Source organism: Strix aluco, chromosome Z (genome assembly GCF_031877795.1).
Source record: "Strix aluco isolate bStrAlu1 chromosome Z, bStrAlu1.hap1, whole genome shotgun sequence".
Classification (NCBI taxonomy): domain Eukaryota; kingdom Metazoa; phylum Chordata; class Aves; order Strigiformes; family Strigidae; genus Strix; species Strix aluco.
The window spans coordinates 82,664,035-82,679,115 of NC_133971.1; the positions used below are offsets into that span (position 1 = coordinate 82,664,035).

General features: G+C 44.7%; 1 protein-coding gene across 1 annotated transcript in view; it reads right to left on the reverse strand.

Annotated features, from left to right (window-relative positions):
- PLPP1 (phospholipid phosphatase 1) overlaps nucleotides 1-11,607 on the reverse strand; it is a 68,751-nt gene extending 57,144 nt beyond the window's left edge. Inside the window, exon 1 of the mRNA XM_074811723.1 lies at nucleotides 11,352-11,607. Coding sequence (XP_074667824.1) covers nucleotides 11,352-11,409 — 58 coding nt within the window. The 5' untranslated portion in view covers nucleotides 11,410-11,607. The remainder of the gene's footprint in view (nucleotides 1-11,351) is intronic.
- Between the last annotated feature and the right edge of the window lie 3,474 nt (nucleotides 11,608-15,081).

Sequence of the window (15,081 nt, forward strand, 5' to 3'; positions counted from 1 at the left end):
ATGAGAATATTCTAGCTTGATTATTAACCAGAGTTTTTTCCTCATGCTGTACTGAGCTCACAAGTGCTAATTAAGAGAAACTGTACCAGACTAAAAGTTCTCAGTCTCATGTTATGTTTCTCTACACTTGTCCTGAAGAATAGGCTCAACACATTCTGCACTTGATGGACTGACAAAGTAACTTTTTGTAAAGAAATCCACAATTTACAGTTAAATTGGGGAATGTCAAACAGGAATTCTGGTTGTATCAGAGAAATAATCTCTATAAAACACATCAAATGACAGTCTCAAAACAGATCAGGTATTCAGCTGAAGGCTGCTCATTTGAGGAAAAGGTACTTCACAGTTTAGATGCTTATTAGAGAGATGATGCTGCTAAATAACCCCACAGATAAAAGCCATCATTCTGAGTAGAACCTTTACAGCCAGTAATTACTACTGAGGGCAAGAGAGAACTTAAGTTCTCCCACTCTTACACATGTATTTCTCCTTTTATTTTCAGCCAGGACAACCATGTTTGCTTTGCTGCTCATTTTGCAGTGTGCAGTCTGGGGTAAGAAGTACGCAAGATTTAAAGAAACAGGTCAATGCTGCTGGAGAGTTTGGGAGCATCTGTAAGAGACTGTTCCTTGCAGAAAAGCAGATGTGCTGAAAGGTTTTTTTCACAAGTGGCCAAGACGAAGAATCAACACCTCTTAGACAGAAGGTTCTGGTAATACAGAAAACTACCCAAGAGGAAGAAGAGATTAAAAAAAATAAGAAAGCATCTAGACTTTTGACACCTAGGGGTGAGGGATGTACAAGAGTGAATACAGTATTCATTTTCAGTAGTTCAGTGGATAGTCCACAACTCACCTCCTAGCCACTTTAAAGGACTTTATCTTACTTTTCCACCCCAAGGAATGCAAAATATTTCTAACACCAGCACACTGATTGTTCTGGTAACACCAGAAGCTGTGCTAGGCTTCAGTAAACAGGATATACATATTTGAAAGTACGAACTACATTCTAATCTCTGCTACTATTCTACTTGCAACTATACACTACTTACATTTTTATTTGTTTACTGATCTGTGATTTAGCTAGCAGGAAGCCAGATCAGCAACCCGGTCCAGCTGAGACAGTTTCACTAAATGATTCCCTCACCACACCTGACACTTTTGGTTGAGCCAAGGCAAGGGTGGCAGAGGCAGGAAGCGAAGGAAACCTCCCTGTGAGATGGACCAGCCTCAAAACAGAAGAGTGCAATTTCTAGTCCAGTCATTTACTAACAGAAAACTACATTATATTCCAGTTTTTCCACATTCATCAGTTTAGCAGTACCTGAGAGCACTAGTTCAGTTATCTACATTCCCAATCCATTACAAGTCACATTTGTTTAAAAATATTCACATAGACAAGTGTTTTCTCCCTTATATCTACATTTCAGTGAAAAAAATGGGCTTTTAGAAGCACTAAGTACCTGTTAGTCTAAAAACCCTGCAGTGGTCTCACCTGTGAGCATTTACAGAAGTACAAATACAAAATAAAAAATGCAGAGAGACAAGACAGTAGTACATTCTAGCCTGCTCTATTACTTACACAGAGAAAATTGTTCAGCTGAACCAAGCCAGTTGCATGTCATAAGCAAAGGCTGTGTTCTACTTAGTTCAGGGGGGCAGAGAATGTTGAAGTTCAACCAGTCAACTGACAACCACCTGGAACTCATTAGCAGTTCACCCAGTGGGGCAGAGGCCAATTGCCCTGATCACCGACAGACCTTGCAAAGATTTTTAGACCCTCAGATATCCAAAAGACACTGGGGGCACAGGGAAGGATGGAAAGGGAGAGGTCAGCAGCTCCTTGTGTTGCAGTGCTGTTCATGGGGTGGGGAAGAATCCAGCTGGCTGCAGCCAGAGCAAGCAATAACCCTTCCTGTTTAGGGGAAATTAAATAAATATTTAATCACTGCTTGCATTATGTGCTCAGTATTATGTTCACTGTTAAAGGCTTTGACTGTATTGTCTAGAGGATTAAAAAGCCCACAGATAGAAAATGCCATGCATGCTCCCCAAAGATCATGATCTACAAACAATCTACCTAAAGCACAGGGTTTACAGACAGGGAAAACAATACAGCAAAAGAAACTGAACTATCAAGGTCAGCGGTAGGCAAGGCAGGGAGGGATTTTTTTTTTCCTGCAGGTGATACTAACTCCGAATTTCATGCAAGACCAGTGTTCTTTTAGACTCCAGAAGTTCTAACTACTTTTCCATTCTAACTTTTGTTTTGTGGGAGTGCACAGCAAGAGGCTTTCAGAGTATTTCACATATAGCTACACACCATAACCTGAAATACCATTCAGTCTCTAGAAATATAATAGCCAATTAGTTGTTAGTAGTGTAAATGCCCTTTTTCCAGTGAGTCTTACAAGCATAACAATATTTTAAACAGTCTTTTAACAAAGTCAGGCCTTACAAAGGCAGGGCTAGAGGGACTCAGAACTTCCATAAGATTGTCTACCTTATAATCCATCAGAACATTATTTTATACTGTACACACTGCTGCATACCACCATGTTTAAGAGTATTTTTAGTTATCAGAACCACATTTTTTCATGGTACACTGAAGTTTGTAGTGTCTAATAGTACATTCTGAGAACATAAGCTCTTTATTAAGCTGTACCTAAATAGAATTTTAAAAGGAAAAATGAGAATACCCTATATATTTTAGAGCTATCAGAGCAATTGTTTTGTACTGATTCAGAAGACTTCCCGAGAAGTTCATTTAACCAGCATTTGTAAAAAATATTTAGACAACATTGCTTTTGATACTTGAGTATAATGAATAATGCAACAGCATAGAAAGTCTTCTGGTACTCATATAATAGAGCAGGTGTTGCTTTCTACTTTCAGTAGAAGTTATCAGCGTTAGATTCCTGATCTTAGTTTCTATGTATTAATGATTGGAAATTTCATTTTCTGGTGTTGGCGACTGGAGTCTTAAGATTCAAGAAGACATGAGAATGACAAGAGACTGTCTGCAAGCAGAAACAGTGACCTTATTTCCATCCCCAGCATCTCCATTAGCATTAGACACAGCCACCATACTGGCTTGGAGTATTTCAACTGAATACTAGTACTGCAGCATAGGCTTACCTAACAAAACAAAATGAAGCCTTAATTTCCCTGAGTCAGCAAAAAGGTACAGAACTCACTGAAGAAACACCAAGAAAAGGAGCCACTGACTAAAATGATGATTTTTGGAATTTAATGGAGAACAGCTCCTGACTGGAGCTCTTTGCAGGGCTCAATCTCACTGCCTCCCTTCTATATCTCAGCCCTCTTGACCCCTTAAGGGCCACACATGCTCCCCATTAGCTTGCTGCACATCAGAAGGTTGCATGGTTAAAACTAGAAGTTTATCCTCTCATGTCTCTTCACCACTAGCTTCCAAACCAGTCCCTTCAGCTTAAGGTAAGCATAGTCCATTGCCCCTCAGATACCTTAAAATAAGGTAGATAAGCTTAGATACATGTATGTGCCTTATCATCCCAGCACTCCAGTTTCAGAGAATATTGCACCTACTGTTAAATCTCAGTGATTCAGCCAGAACAGATTTACAGTAATCTGCAGATCTGCAGTAACAGAGCAAAGTTAAAGGGACAAAAATATACTAAGATAAATTTGAGGGAAAAATTGGACATTATTCTCAGAGAGACAGAAGCTACTCGGGATGCTGAAATTTGATACATAATCCCTTCTAGACTTCAGGCAAAAAATGAGCAAAACTCTTGTTGGGCACAGCTTCCTCCTTCCCTAGGAGAGGGATCATGTAACAAAAACCTATGACCCTTCTTCTATACCAGAGATGACTAGCTAACATCTTGAAGCTACCTTACAAGATCAAGCAACCCCTATGTGGTCCCTCTGAAAGCTGCATGCTTAGCAATAGCAGCCTAAGGTGAGGAGGCACTAAAGTGTAGGCAACATCTAGCAAGATTCATTGTTTCAGCAGCAGCATCACAAAAGTAAGGCTGTATTGATAGGGCTCCTGCATACCTTTGGTTCCATTTAGTAGAATCAGCGTTTATAGCCAATACAAGATGGATGCCCTGACATGACATACTTGCCTTTCTACATTTAAAAAATTATTTTCCTGTTGCGAAATATCAAGATGCCACATAAATAGGAGATGCCAAAACTGTGTTGGAAGTACAATACAAATAAAACTAAAGTGCCTTAACACACTTCTGCATCAGACTGCTTCTTGGTTACAGCTTTTTTAAAGATGAATCAGCAAAGTCTGTAACAGTGTAAGACCAGCTTATTAATGCTTTTTGTATTGGTTGTTTCAGATACTGCAACTCAATGTGATAACAGGAGTGTTTGGTAATTGCAGCAGACAGTTTCAACATTACTCTTCTGTATCATATTCTGCTGAAGAAGCTTACTTGGGTCTATTTTTGGCTTCTGTATGAACAGGCAGTTCTTGATTTTAAAATCAAGACTGGACCTGACTGTGCTAGAATAATTAGTGTACCAGAGTAATCTGTCAAAGGTAGTTTGAAAGACACAATGCAAGTTTATCAATAGACAGTTTTTAGTTCTGTGCCTCTGAGATCAGCCTCATAACTTGGAAAGGAAAATTCCTCCCAGAAAGTGGGTCAACTCATTAGCAGTCAATTGTTAAACAAGAATAGGTGAGCTGAAGATACTTAATATAAAGAGCATAGTTTCTTCTGGTTTTTTCTTCCAGGACTACACTACTCTGGCTGAAAAAAATGCTTGTGGGTCTACTCACAGGTGGGACTAAAGCCTATTGCTGCAGCCAAACTGATTAGTAGTATTTCCTGATGTAGTGGCAACTACATTGTTCCAACAAAACAGTCTAAGAAAGTATCTTAAGGAAATCTTGCTTCTTCAGGACAGCTTTAAATGGTTTTAATTTTGTCATAAAACTTGGCTATAACTAGTCACTTGCTAGTCATCCATTATCTGAATTTGTAGTGTTTGTGGATTTTTCAGTTGTCTTCAGTCAACTATTTTACCTGATTAAACCCCAAGAAGGAAGAGCTTCCTTTGTGGGATAAGAAAAAGAACCAAGCCCTGGCACCACCCCCACCCCCCTGAGCAGATACAGCAATAAACAAGCCCGTACCAATGAACCTGACTTTTTTGAAGTCATACTTCTGTGGGTGGTGTATCTTCCCAATAAGGTTCTACGTTATTCTGTTCAGCACTTCCTTTTTTCTTTTTTTCCAAGGTGAGTTTGTTTTAATTCTCCTGGACTAATTCTGGGAAGAGAATTATCAGTTGTCAGGGATAAATCCAAGTCACTTGGAACACTACAAAGCTCAAGTTACCTCTCACCATCAGGTACCTTCCAGAGTTAGGTCACCTGTTCGTGCCAGCCGCTTCTGTGGTTCTAACACAGTCACAGATAGAGGACTAACACAGCTTTATCCTGTCATCAGCATCTGGTCAGAGCAACAGTGCTCCTACTAAAACTACGCAGTAGCAGGCAACCAGCAGTCAACTCTTTACTTCCTCTCCCACCAGGGCTGTGATTGTGCAGGTTTCAAACCAAGCTGCTTTTAGTCAGTACAAGTTCATGCTATCCAACTCTTTGAAACCAGGGCAGTGTACTAAATCAACTCAGTACAGGCTCAACAAGCACCCAAAGAGCTATAAAGATGAGGCAGGACCTCTTCAACTATGAGAGATGAACTATTTTATTATTTAGCTGTAGCGTGGTACTTCATTTTCTACAGAAAATGTGTCAGAAGCCCCTTCCCTCCCATTCTCTTAAGCAAAGGTCACCACCTTCACATAAGCATGCTGCAAGAGCCCTTCTGTCTGCTTAAGGTTAAAAAGTCACCAGGACTCAAGCAGCTTGTAAGGAACCTCACTGCTGACAAGCAACTTCCTCTATTATGCCAAGAGGAAAGAGTATAGTGCTAAGTTGAAGATACGTCTCTTGGGAAGGCACTAGAAGGTGAATTAGGATTTACCCATTCCTGTAAAAAACAAGTGCAAGAACTTCTCTTTTTGAGGCTGGGGTTAGCCAGAGTACAAGAAACACTTTAAAAGCAATACCTGCCAGAGCAGGAACCCAATTGCTGACTTTTAATACTGCTCATTAACTAGTTGAGTTCTAACCTGAGGCTTTTCTGTAGGCTTCCAAGCAAGACAGAGAGAGTCTCCGGGTAGAGCATCTTTCTTTATGTGGGGGAAAATAAAAAGTGACTTGCCAAGAACAGTAACAAAGGACAATGTCACAACCAGACTATTTGGTCTCATGTGTTTGAGAAAGCACAGTAGGAGAGGGAAGATTTTCCCTGGTTTAGGTCACAGCCATGTTTCCAATGAACTGAGAGACAGCTTAATGGGTATCATCTCGTGGTACTGGTGGACAGCGTCATCTGAAGACAAGCTGCTCTTTCACCTGAACCTGTTACAGCTTAACAAAGTATTCATGCACTAGAAAAAAGATTTATCATCCACATGACATGAAATATAAGGATGGTGACACATATGTCAGTGAGTCACAAGTAATAGGGGAGGAGGTTTTATTTGAACTAGGGCAATCAGGAAGTGCTAACCCATGTAGAAGGAGGCCCTCCTTGACTGAACAGCAGTACCTTAATCGTCACAAAGACGGCTGCCTTCAGTGACAGCAAGAGTAAACACTCCCAAAAGGAAAGAATGGCACCTAATGCAAAAACATTGTAGAGGGTGTGCAGAGTGGTCTAGCCATCTCACCCTCGGAAGTCACTGCAAAAGCAAACTCACCTGTCCTACACACATGCATCTGCCATTTAGCATATTGTATCACACGACACTCCAGTAGTCTTTAAATAGTATGCTTTAAAAAGTGATGTAAGCATTTCATATTTCTGGGTTTAGTTGACATGTTCTTCTGTTTGGAAGACTAGAACTTCTCCTCCCCTTAGAAGTAGTTTCATAACAAAAAAGATAAATAAGACTGCCACAGCCTCACCTTCCCCACCACCAGCCACCTACCAACCTCCTTTTTTCCACAGATACTGCTTGCAGCTTAAGGTGCCTCACACCAAAGTAGCAGATAGCCCTCATGCTAGAGAATGGCTGGCAATAGGGAAGTTTTCAGTTGGCTTCTTGAACCAAGACAGGGTAGGACATGGGGAGGAGGAAAAAAAGCAAAAGAAATCCCTACACATACACCAAATATAATTAGGTGCTACAGCAGTTTGAAATTTAACTAAGTAATCCTTTACTATTTCCAACATACGGCAGAAGATTGGATCAGAACAGTGAAGAGCCAAACTCTTTTAGAAGACATCAATTTTTCTAATCTTAGGTTGTACGTATTCTTGCATTACAACAGCAATCACATATTGACAAGTACACTCCATAAGTACTTACAGTAGTTTGTCAGTAATTGTGTAGTCAGGCAAGGGACTAAAGAAACACAGTTCTGTTGCACTGCAAGTTGTCCTAGAGTCTGGCATCACAGAGGATGTTTTCCTTATCGCTCTAGTCACCTCTGCAGAAGTTACTTTAATCTGACCTGGTCTTAGTGAGAGTTTGGTCTAAAGGTAAATGTAGTAGTTCTTCTACTGATTACCATGGGTTTCCCAACTGTGTTCTTTAAGTGTTGTTTACCTGCTTTAATGAAGGAGTCTGATTTGCAGTCAAACAATAGACCTATAGAAGTGGCATAGAGTATATGTATAGTGCCTAATGAAGATATCAGTCACAAGCTATCTAATTGTTACCCTAATAAGCTGTTATTTTTTGTATGACAAAGTGAAAGTATAATAAACCATAAGAATCAAGTCTCAGTATCAGTGAAAATGGTTCTACTATTGTCTAGTAATGCCATTCCATTTACACATCTATGCCATGATATATAAAATGTCTCTCCATCAGAAAAACAAGGAGGGACAAGTAACAAAAGTATGCAGGAGAAGGAAACCTTTCAGTCCAGGCTGTTGATGCTCTCCAGTGACAGAAGTAGTTGACCACTGCCTACTGGACTGCACAGAGTAAGGGAGCTGTTGCCTGCAGCACTGCAGAGCTGCATACAACGTGCTGCACACACACACGCAGCACTGCAGATCAGCACGCACTCACAGAATGCAGACACAGCCTTGTCACACTATTTAAGGACAGATACCGCAGAAACCTGCAGCTTTTTCTTTCTTTAGTTTACAGAATATGACACTAGTTTAATGCTGAAACACTAGTATCATTTAGGAAAGAATTATCATCCTGATAAGAAAGGAGATCTTTCATTTATTTTCTCAGGGCACCAAAGACTGCTTTCCCTGAATTGTCTCTCCCTTACTGGGTAGAAAGGTAGGTGAGGGAGGGAGTTTCCTTAAGGCCAATTAAGAACAACCTTAGACTTAAGTTTCAAGCAACCAAACACATCTGATAGGTTAATGCCACATAAAGGGGGAGGATGTTTCTCCCTCCTGTGCTGCCTGCTCTTTCTTGATCTTAGTGTCTTACCTCTCCTCCACCTTGGGCACTTGTCAGACCTTTCAACAAAGCCATTTAAATCACAAAAAAAAAAAAAATATACAGTAAATCTCTCTTTCCCTTCCTTCCCCTTTGGAAAACTTGTGTTGGGAGAGTTGAACCTGCACAAAAAATGGTTTGACTAAAATGGGAGCAAATAAGTCAGACACACAGTCAGAGTCATCCAGTTCCACTGTGGTGAGCTTATGGATAAATCAGGTCATTGTAACTTGAAGTGATATCCTTAGGTTTCTGTCAAACATTGCTTAGACAATGAAATTAATTTTTCTTCTCCATCTTCACTTACTATGGGGAAGGTGCGGGCAGGAGATTGAGGAGAAAAAAGGCAAGCTCTGTCTCAAGTGACAGTAAGAGTTACCTTGGGAATCATGGGTATGCTAATGGTAGCCCTTTTTGTAGAATGGGCTACCACACAAAGATTGAGAGTTCATTCCTCAGCTGAAGCTGGTCTACATAGTTTTAAACTTTCAGTACAACACAGGTAAAGTTTACTCTTGGAGGCTTCCTGGTCTCTTTAGTGGAGATACTAGGTATCAGGTTATCAACACCTGCAAGTCACTTTATCTGGGCAGTTACCTCAGCCATTTGAGTAGATACCAAAGTGCAGGGTGGGGGGAGGGCAGGGGAAAAGCAAGTTAGAATAAGAATCCACAATCAACAGGAACTATTCTTCTTACAGTAAAAAAAAAATCGGATTCCCCCATTAGACACACAGGATTAAGACCTATTCTTCTAAGGGTCTGTCTCAATCACATGGGAGCCAGGAAGAAGAGGAAGAGAATCTGGTTCTATATGCAGTATCTTTCCCATTCTTACACTTACATATTCTTGCCTCAGCTAGAGTTTCACTGAAACCTGTAACTCCATGTGTTTGAAGTTACAGTTGTAAAGAGATTTCATGTTATGCACTGCCTGCATTTTTCCTCCTACTAATAGGAAGTAAACAAGACCAGGGAAAATAAAAAGTCTGTCAACCCTCCAGCACACTGAGGCATCAGATTAGGGCATCTGTAATGCAAATGATACACGGGGGGGCAGGGGAAGGTGTGCAAATTGATATTACACCGCAGGGCAAGGTCAAGAATCCACCCCCCAGGTAGTAACTTGGGGCAGGAGCAGGGGGAAACCCTCATTCTTTTAGCTGGATAACCCTCAAGTCATATGCCTCCTATAGTCTTCATTTTAATACCTTTTGTTTTCCTCAAGGTTACTTAAGAGTATGCACATATGCTTCAAACAGACTAAAATATATGCATAGTGCAAACTTTTGCCCAATTGTAAAGATTTTGTAATGACAATTGTCAGGATAGTCAAAACTGTTTTACTGGCCATAAAGACAGCATGAAAGATTAAGCCTTGCTACAGTGTAGCTTTGTAAAACCTCCGAGTAAAGATTGCTCCTACTGGACTACATGGATCCACTATCATTCTCCAGAAGCTCTCTCTCATGTAATGTTTGTTCAAATCAATGCATCGTTCACCATAATTTTGTTCTTTAATGCCATTTAGCTACGGGTACCGTTGCCACGTGAAGCATCTAGCAAGATAAAATGTTGCTCCTTATGTTCATATTGATGCTAGAAACTTTTTCATCCAAGAGAGACTTCATGAGCCAGGCCTGTTTGAACACCCCCACTGAACATGACAAGAAAGTGCTTAGATTTATTACTGAAGTACTGGTCTCATTTGATTAAGAAGCAAACTGCCTAACACCTCCTAAGACTGACCAAGAAGAACATCTTCAGATACTGAAGACACTTCCCAGGCTCTCAACACCCAAAGGCCCAGAGGAGTCACAGCTCTTTACAGAGTAAAACTTCTCCTTTGCTGATCAGTAACTAACATCAGTAACGCTTTACACCGTGCCATTACCTAAAAGGAGAAAGTCAATGCAAATTGACAGGCCATGATGTTGTTTCAACAGAGCTGGAGACTGAAACAGAAGAAAGAAAAACTAGGAAGGATGCACTCTCTGGACTAGCCAAGAGAAGCGTCTGCAGTGCTGTGGCAGTGTGCTGTGGCTGTCAGGGCTCCCCGCACCCAGGCATCGCTCCTGCCCCTACACGTGTCCCTCACCGCCGCCCACAGACACGGGCACGCAAACATCATGCTGCAGTAAATACCCCATTTCGCTTTCAGCCTCAACCGAGAGTATCGGTTGAGTTTCCCTGAGACCGCGCTCAACTCGGACCTCAAAGCGACCCTCATCTCCGCTGCACAACGCCCGTCGCGCCGCCCCGGCCGGGCAGGGCGATGAAGCGCGTCCCCGCGACCCTGGCCCGCGTCGGGGCGGCCGTCCGACCACCGAGGGCAACAAGCGCACCCCAGACTGCGGACACCTACACTTCCCCAGCAGAGGCTTTCGCCACAACCGGTTTCCAGCCGGCAGAAGAGGTGAGGGAAGGAGGAGTAAGGACACCAGAGAGCGGAGGGAGTTCCAGATGTCAGTCGATAAGCGGCAGCAGCCCGCTCCCCCCAGGACTCTTTCCTTCCCAGCCCGCGGCCCCGGCGGGCGGCAGTGACCAGATTCCTCCGTGCGAGGGTCGGGAGGGCGCGGCGCCGCCGTCTGCCCGGGGCGGCGGCGAAGGGAAGGGGCAGGCGAGAGGCAAGCAGGGAGGGAGGCGGGGGGGCGAAGGGACGGCAGGCAGCGGTGAAGCGGCAGATGGGCGCAGCGAAGGCGCAGGCTGGAGAAAGACCCGCGCCGGGGTGGTGCCTGGCGCCACGGGGAGGGGGGTGGCCAGCATGCGGTTAGCCCCGTGCCGTGCGGGGAGGGAGCGGAGCGGGGCGCGGCGCAGCGCCCCGGGGACGGCTTCCCTCGCCCCCCGCCGCGGCCCGCCGACCTACCCAGCAGCACGCAGACCACGTCCAGCGCCACGAAGGGCAGCCGCGTCCTGTCAAACATGCTGGCAGCGCCGGCGACAGGCGCGGCGGCGGCTGCGGCCGCGCTTCCTCGCGCAGCGCGGTGACAGCCTCGGCCCGAGGGGCGGGAGCGGAGCGGAGGCGGCAGGAGGGAGGGACGGAGGGGCTCTGCCGCCGCAAGGCGCTGCGCTCCGAGCCAGCAGCGCCCGCCCCCCGCGGTCCCGCCGCCGCCCGCACTGCGCTACTGCCGCCGCCGCCGCGGCGCCCACCGGGGCTATAAGGCGGGCGGGGGTGGGGGGAGGAGGGCGGGCAGGCGGCGGCGCCTCCGACCGCCCCGACCCGCCGCCGTGACGCCCCACCCGGCGGCCGCGCGGCAACGCCGCGGCGCGGCGCGGGCCGGCCAATGGCGCCGCGGCCCGCCCCCAGGGCGCCCCGCCCCCCGCCCCGCCCCCGCGGCGCGAGCCCGCTGTGCCAGGGGACCCCCGCGCCTCTGGGACCGCGCCCCCCCGCTCCTGAGGGCGGGCGGGCGGGCTGTGCCCCCACCTGCCGGCCTGGCCCGGCCCGGCCCGGCCCGGCCCGGCCCGCCCTGCCCTGAGGCCATACGGGCCGGTGCAGCGGAGCGTGGCCTGCCTGGTCCCCCGAGGGGCTGCCGCGGTCACCAACACCTGGGGGGGCTGTCGGTGGCGCCCGGCTCCGGCCGGACACAGGGACTCCCGCCGCCGCGGCGCCCCGGCCTGCCTGCGACAGAGCCGGGGAGGCGTCCTCTGCTGCAAACACGGGAGCGCTTTTTTTTTTTTTGACTAGGAAAAAGCCGTTTCCACCTCTAAAGAGTGTTGGAAAATTGCAAAAATGCTGAGAAGTTGAGTTTCAGTCCAACCCAAAACAATCTTTTTCCTTATTAAAAGCTTTTATTTGGAAAGAAAATCGCGACCGATGTGAAGAAAATGTTTTCTGCATAACCTCATTTTTATTTTAACAGCATTTACCACAAAACAGACAACTTTATTCACCAGTGTTGTTAGAGCTGTTGGGCACAAACTTCTCACTCGCGCCACTGAGCACATCTGTGTTTTGTTGTAGGTAGCTGCAGGTGGAGCGGCACTTCCCACTCGGAAAGCAGCCGGATAAACTCTTCTGCGATTTCTCATGTATTCCACCCTCTAATTCTGTAAACAGCTTCACTTTGTATTGTATCCTAAAGGCGGAATAACAGGACTGGCAGATCGACAAGGGAAACAAGGTGGTGGAAACGCCTTGCTAAATATGCTGTTATCTTCAACCATGCTGCCTAAAAAAGTACATAAAGCAGCTCCATACACAATATATAAAGAAACTCTACACAGCAGCACATCCGGGGTTCCCGATTTCATCTCAACAGCTAAGAAGCATCCCAGCTACAAATCAAAATGGGCAGTTCTAGAAATTAAAACTGCCCTTGACTTCCAGGAGTGTAGTGTAATTTACAGAGCACGTTTTCCTGTGCAAGTATTCTGGGATGGTCTCGTGGAGATGGAGGCTCCAGTGTTGTCTTAAAATGCAGAAAGTAATGGAACAAATTGGAGCACAACCTGGCAAGGATGAAAAGCGGGCTTATCTTTGTGAGAACTGCTGCTGAAAGAAAAGTGTGCCATCTGCTCTGCTCCTCACAAAGCAGGGGATTGTTCACAAGGTCTTAAATCAGGAGTAGATAACATCCCCAAAATTGCAAGATGGTTAGAAAACCCAGAAGACAGGCAACGCAAACATTCCATGCACAATTGCTGTAATTGCTTTCTTCAACCCAAAAGCATCACGTTAATCTTGTTTGGGCTAAGCAGCAAACAGCTCTCCTGATCCACACCCCTGTGCAGTAAATTAGAGACCGAAGAGATTGCGCTAATTTAAATGGATCTCTTCCCAGAAGAATGTAAGCAAGATAGTGATTACACTTAAAAACACCTGGAAATTGGGCTGCAGCAGCACAGCACTCACCAAGGAGAGAAATTAGTCACGCTTTATTGTCTTGCAGTTTCTACATCTCTGTTTCACCCTTGAGAGGTAGCTTGCCTGAGGGAAGAGGCATCTCTACAATCTTCTGCCAGAATTCAGGAAAGAAAACAGTGACCTGGTTCCTCTCCAAACTTTCCATTGCACAAGGGATAGGAGCCTTGCTGTTGCAACTCTATTCCCACCACCAGGCTTGCGATTACTTGGAAACCCCCAGCTGAGCACACAGGGTTGGAGGGATTCGGTTAGCACTGCACTGTTCTAGGCTCTCACAAGGCTTTTCCGGGCCTTCATAGGCAGACAAGCATTAACCATGGAAGCATGCCAACCCAAGCACTTTCAGCCTGAATTACTACTCAGATTAGCAAAACCCTACATTATTCAAGGGTTGTGTTACTACAAGTACTGCATCGTCAGATACGATCTTATTTCACACAAAAAGGATGTAAGGATGTTTGGTGTAAAACTAAAGAGAGGAAAAAAAAAACCAAACCAAACTGCATGCATGCTCAAGCACCTTTAACAAATAATAAGTGTCTGCGGCAGCAACAATGCCCAGGGTAGCAGAAATGGCAAACTGATGGTGCTTGAGAGCATCTGGAGCAGTACATTCCCAAGGGGATGGAGGATGTTCATTTATAAACACAAACAGAAATCACGTTCAACATCAGTTGGAAGTTTGGGGTTTTTTAAAATGTACTACACAAATATCATAGCTTCTAATTTTTTTTTTTTCCTGGTACTGTGAGAGTTTTGTAGTATCTTCTGACTTTGTGGTATTTTTCCTGTCTAGACTTTGCTTGGTACCTGTCCCTCACAGCAAGGCACTTGGATGTCCACCATTCTTAACCATCACAGTGACTCAGTGATGTCAAGACAGATCCACTCATATGCATAGCAGGGTCTGTGCTAAAGAATGTTTTTGATCTGGGACCCGAATAAAACAAAGGCAACAGACAAAGCTCATAAATTATATTTTATCCTGTCATTAAATTTACATTTTAAAACAGTCTAATATTAATCTCTAGAATTCAGATTCTCCTAAAATGGTTATTTAGCTGGGGTTTTTTTAATTGTATCTTTTTGTTTGTTTAATTGAGAGCAGTGAGCAGCAGAGAACACCAGGCCCAAGTTACAGCCCAGTTCATGTCTTTGTTCTCTTCGGGTTCTTCTAGAAATCCTGATCTTCAGTGTTTTGCCCATCCTACTTAAAAGTTTCCTTCTCAGGAAGTTTATCATCAATCTGTAGTGGTACTTGTATGATAATTAATTAGCACTGACCCAACAGGACTCTTAACTGCAATTAACATTCATATAGATCAGCAGCTTTAGTAAATAATGGGACTTTCCCAGGCTTGTTTCTCTGTAGCTTGATGGGAATCAATAGCTCTGAATGAGCTGTTACCACTCATGAAAGGGATGAGAGGGTCACGGTGGACAGTTCTGGGAAGCCATCCTCTGGGTGCTCAGTGCCGAGCAGTGCTGGGAGTGCTGTTAGGAAAGAGGTAGAGAGCAATTCGTCCAATATCACTATGACACATTCCTGAATGCTGGCAATCCCACATCAAAATGGGTAAGTAGAAGCAGAGAAAGCTGAAAGGAAGGCAAAAAGGATTTTTAGCACTTGTATACAACAGCCTCAGTGCAAGAGAAACAGAAGTAGAATAGGATTTTTCAACACGAAAAGGGAATGATGGGAGAGGAAAAGGCTTTATAACGTGCAGATCTA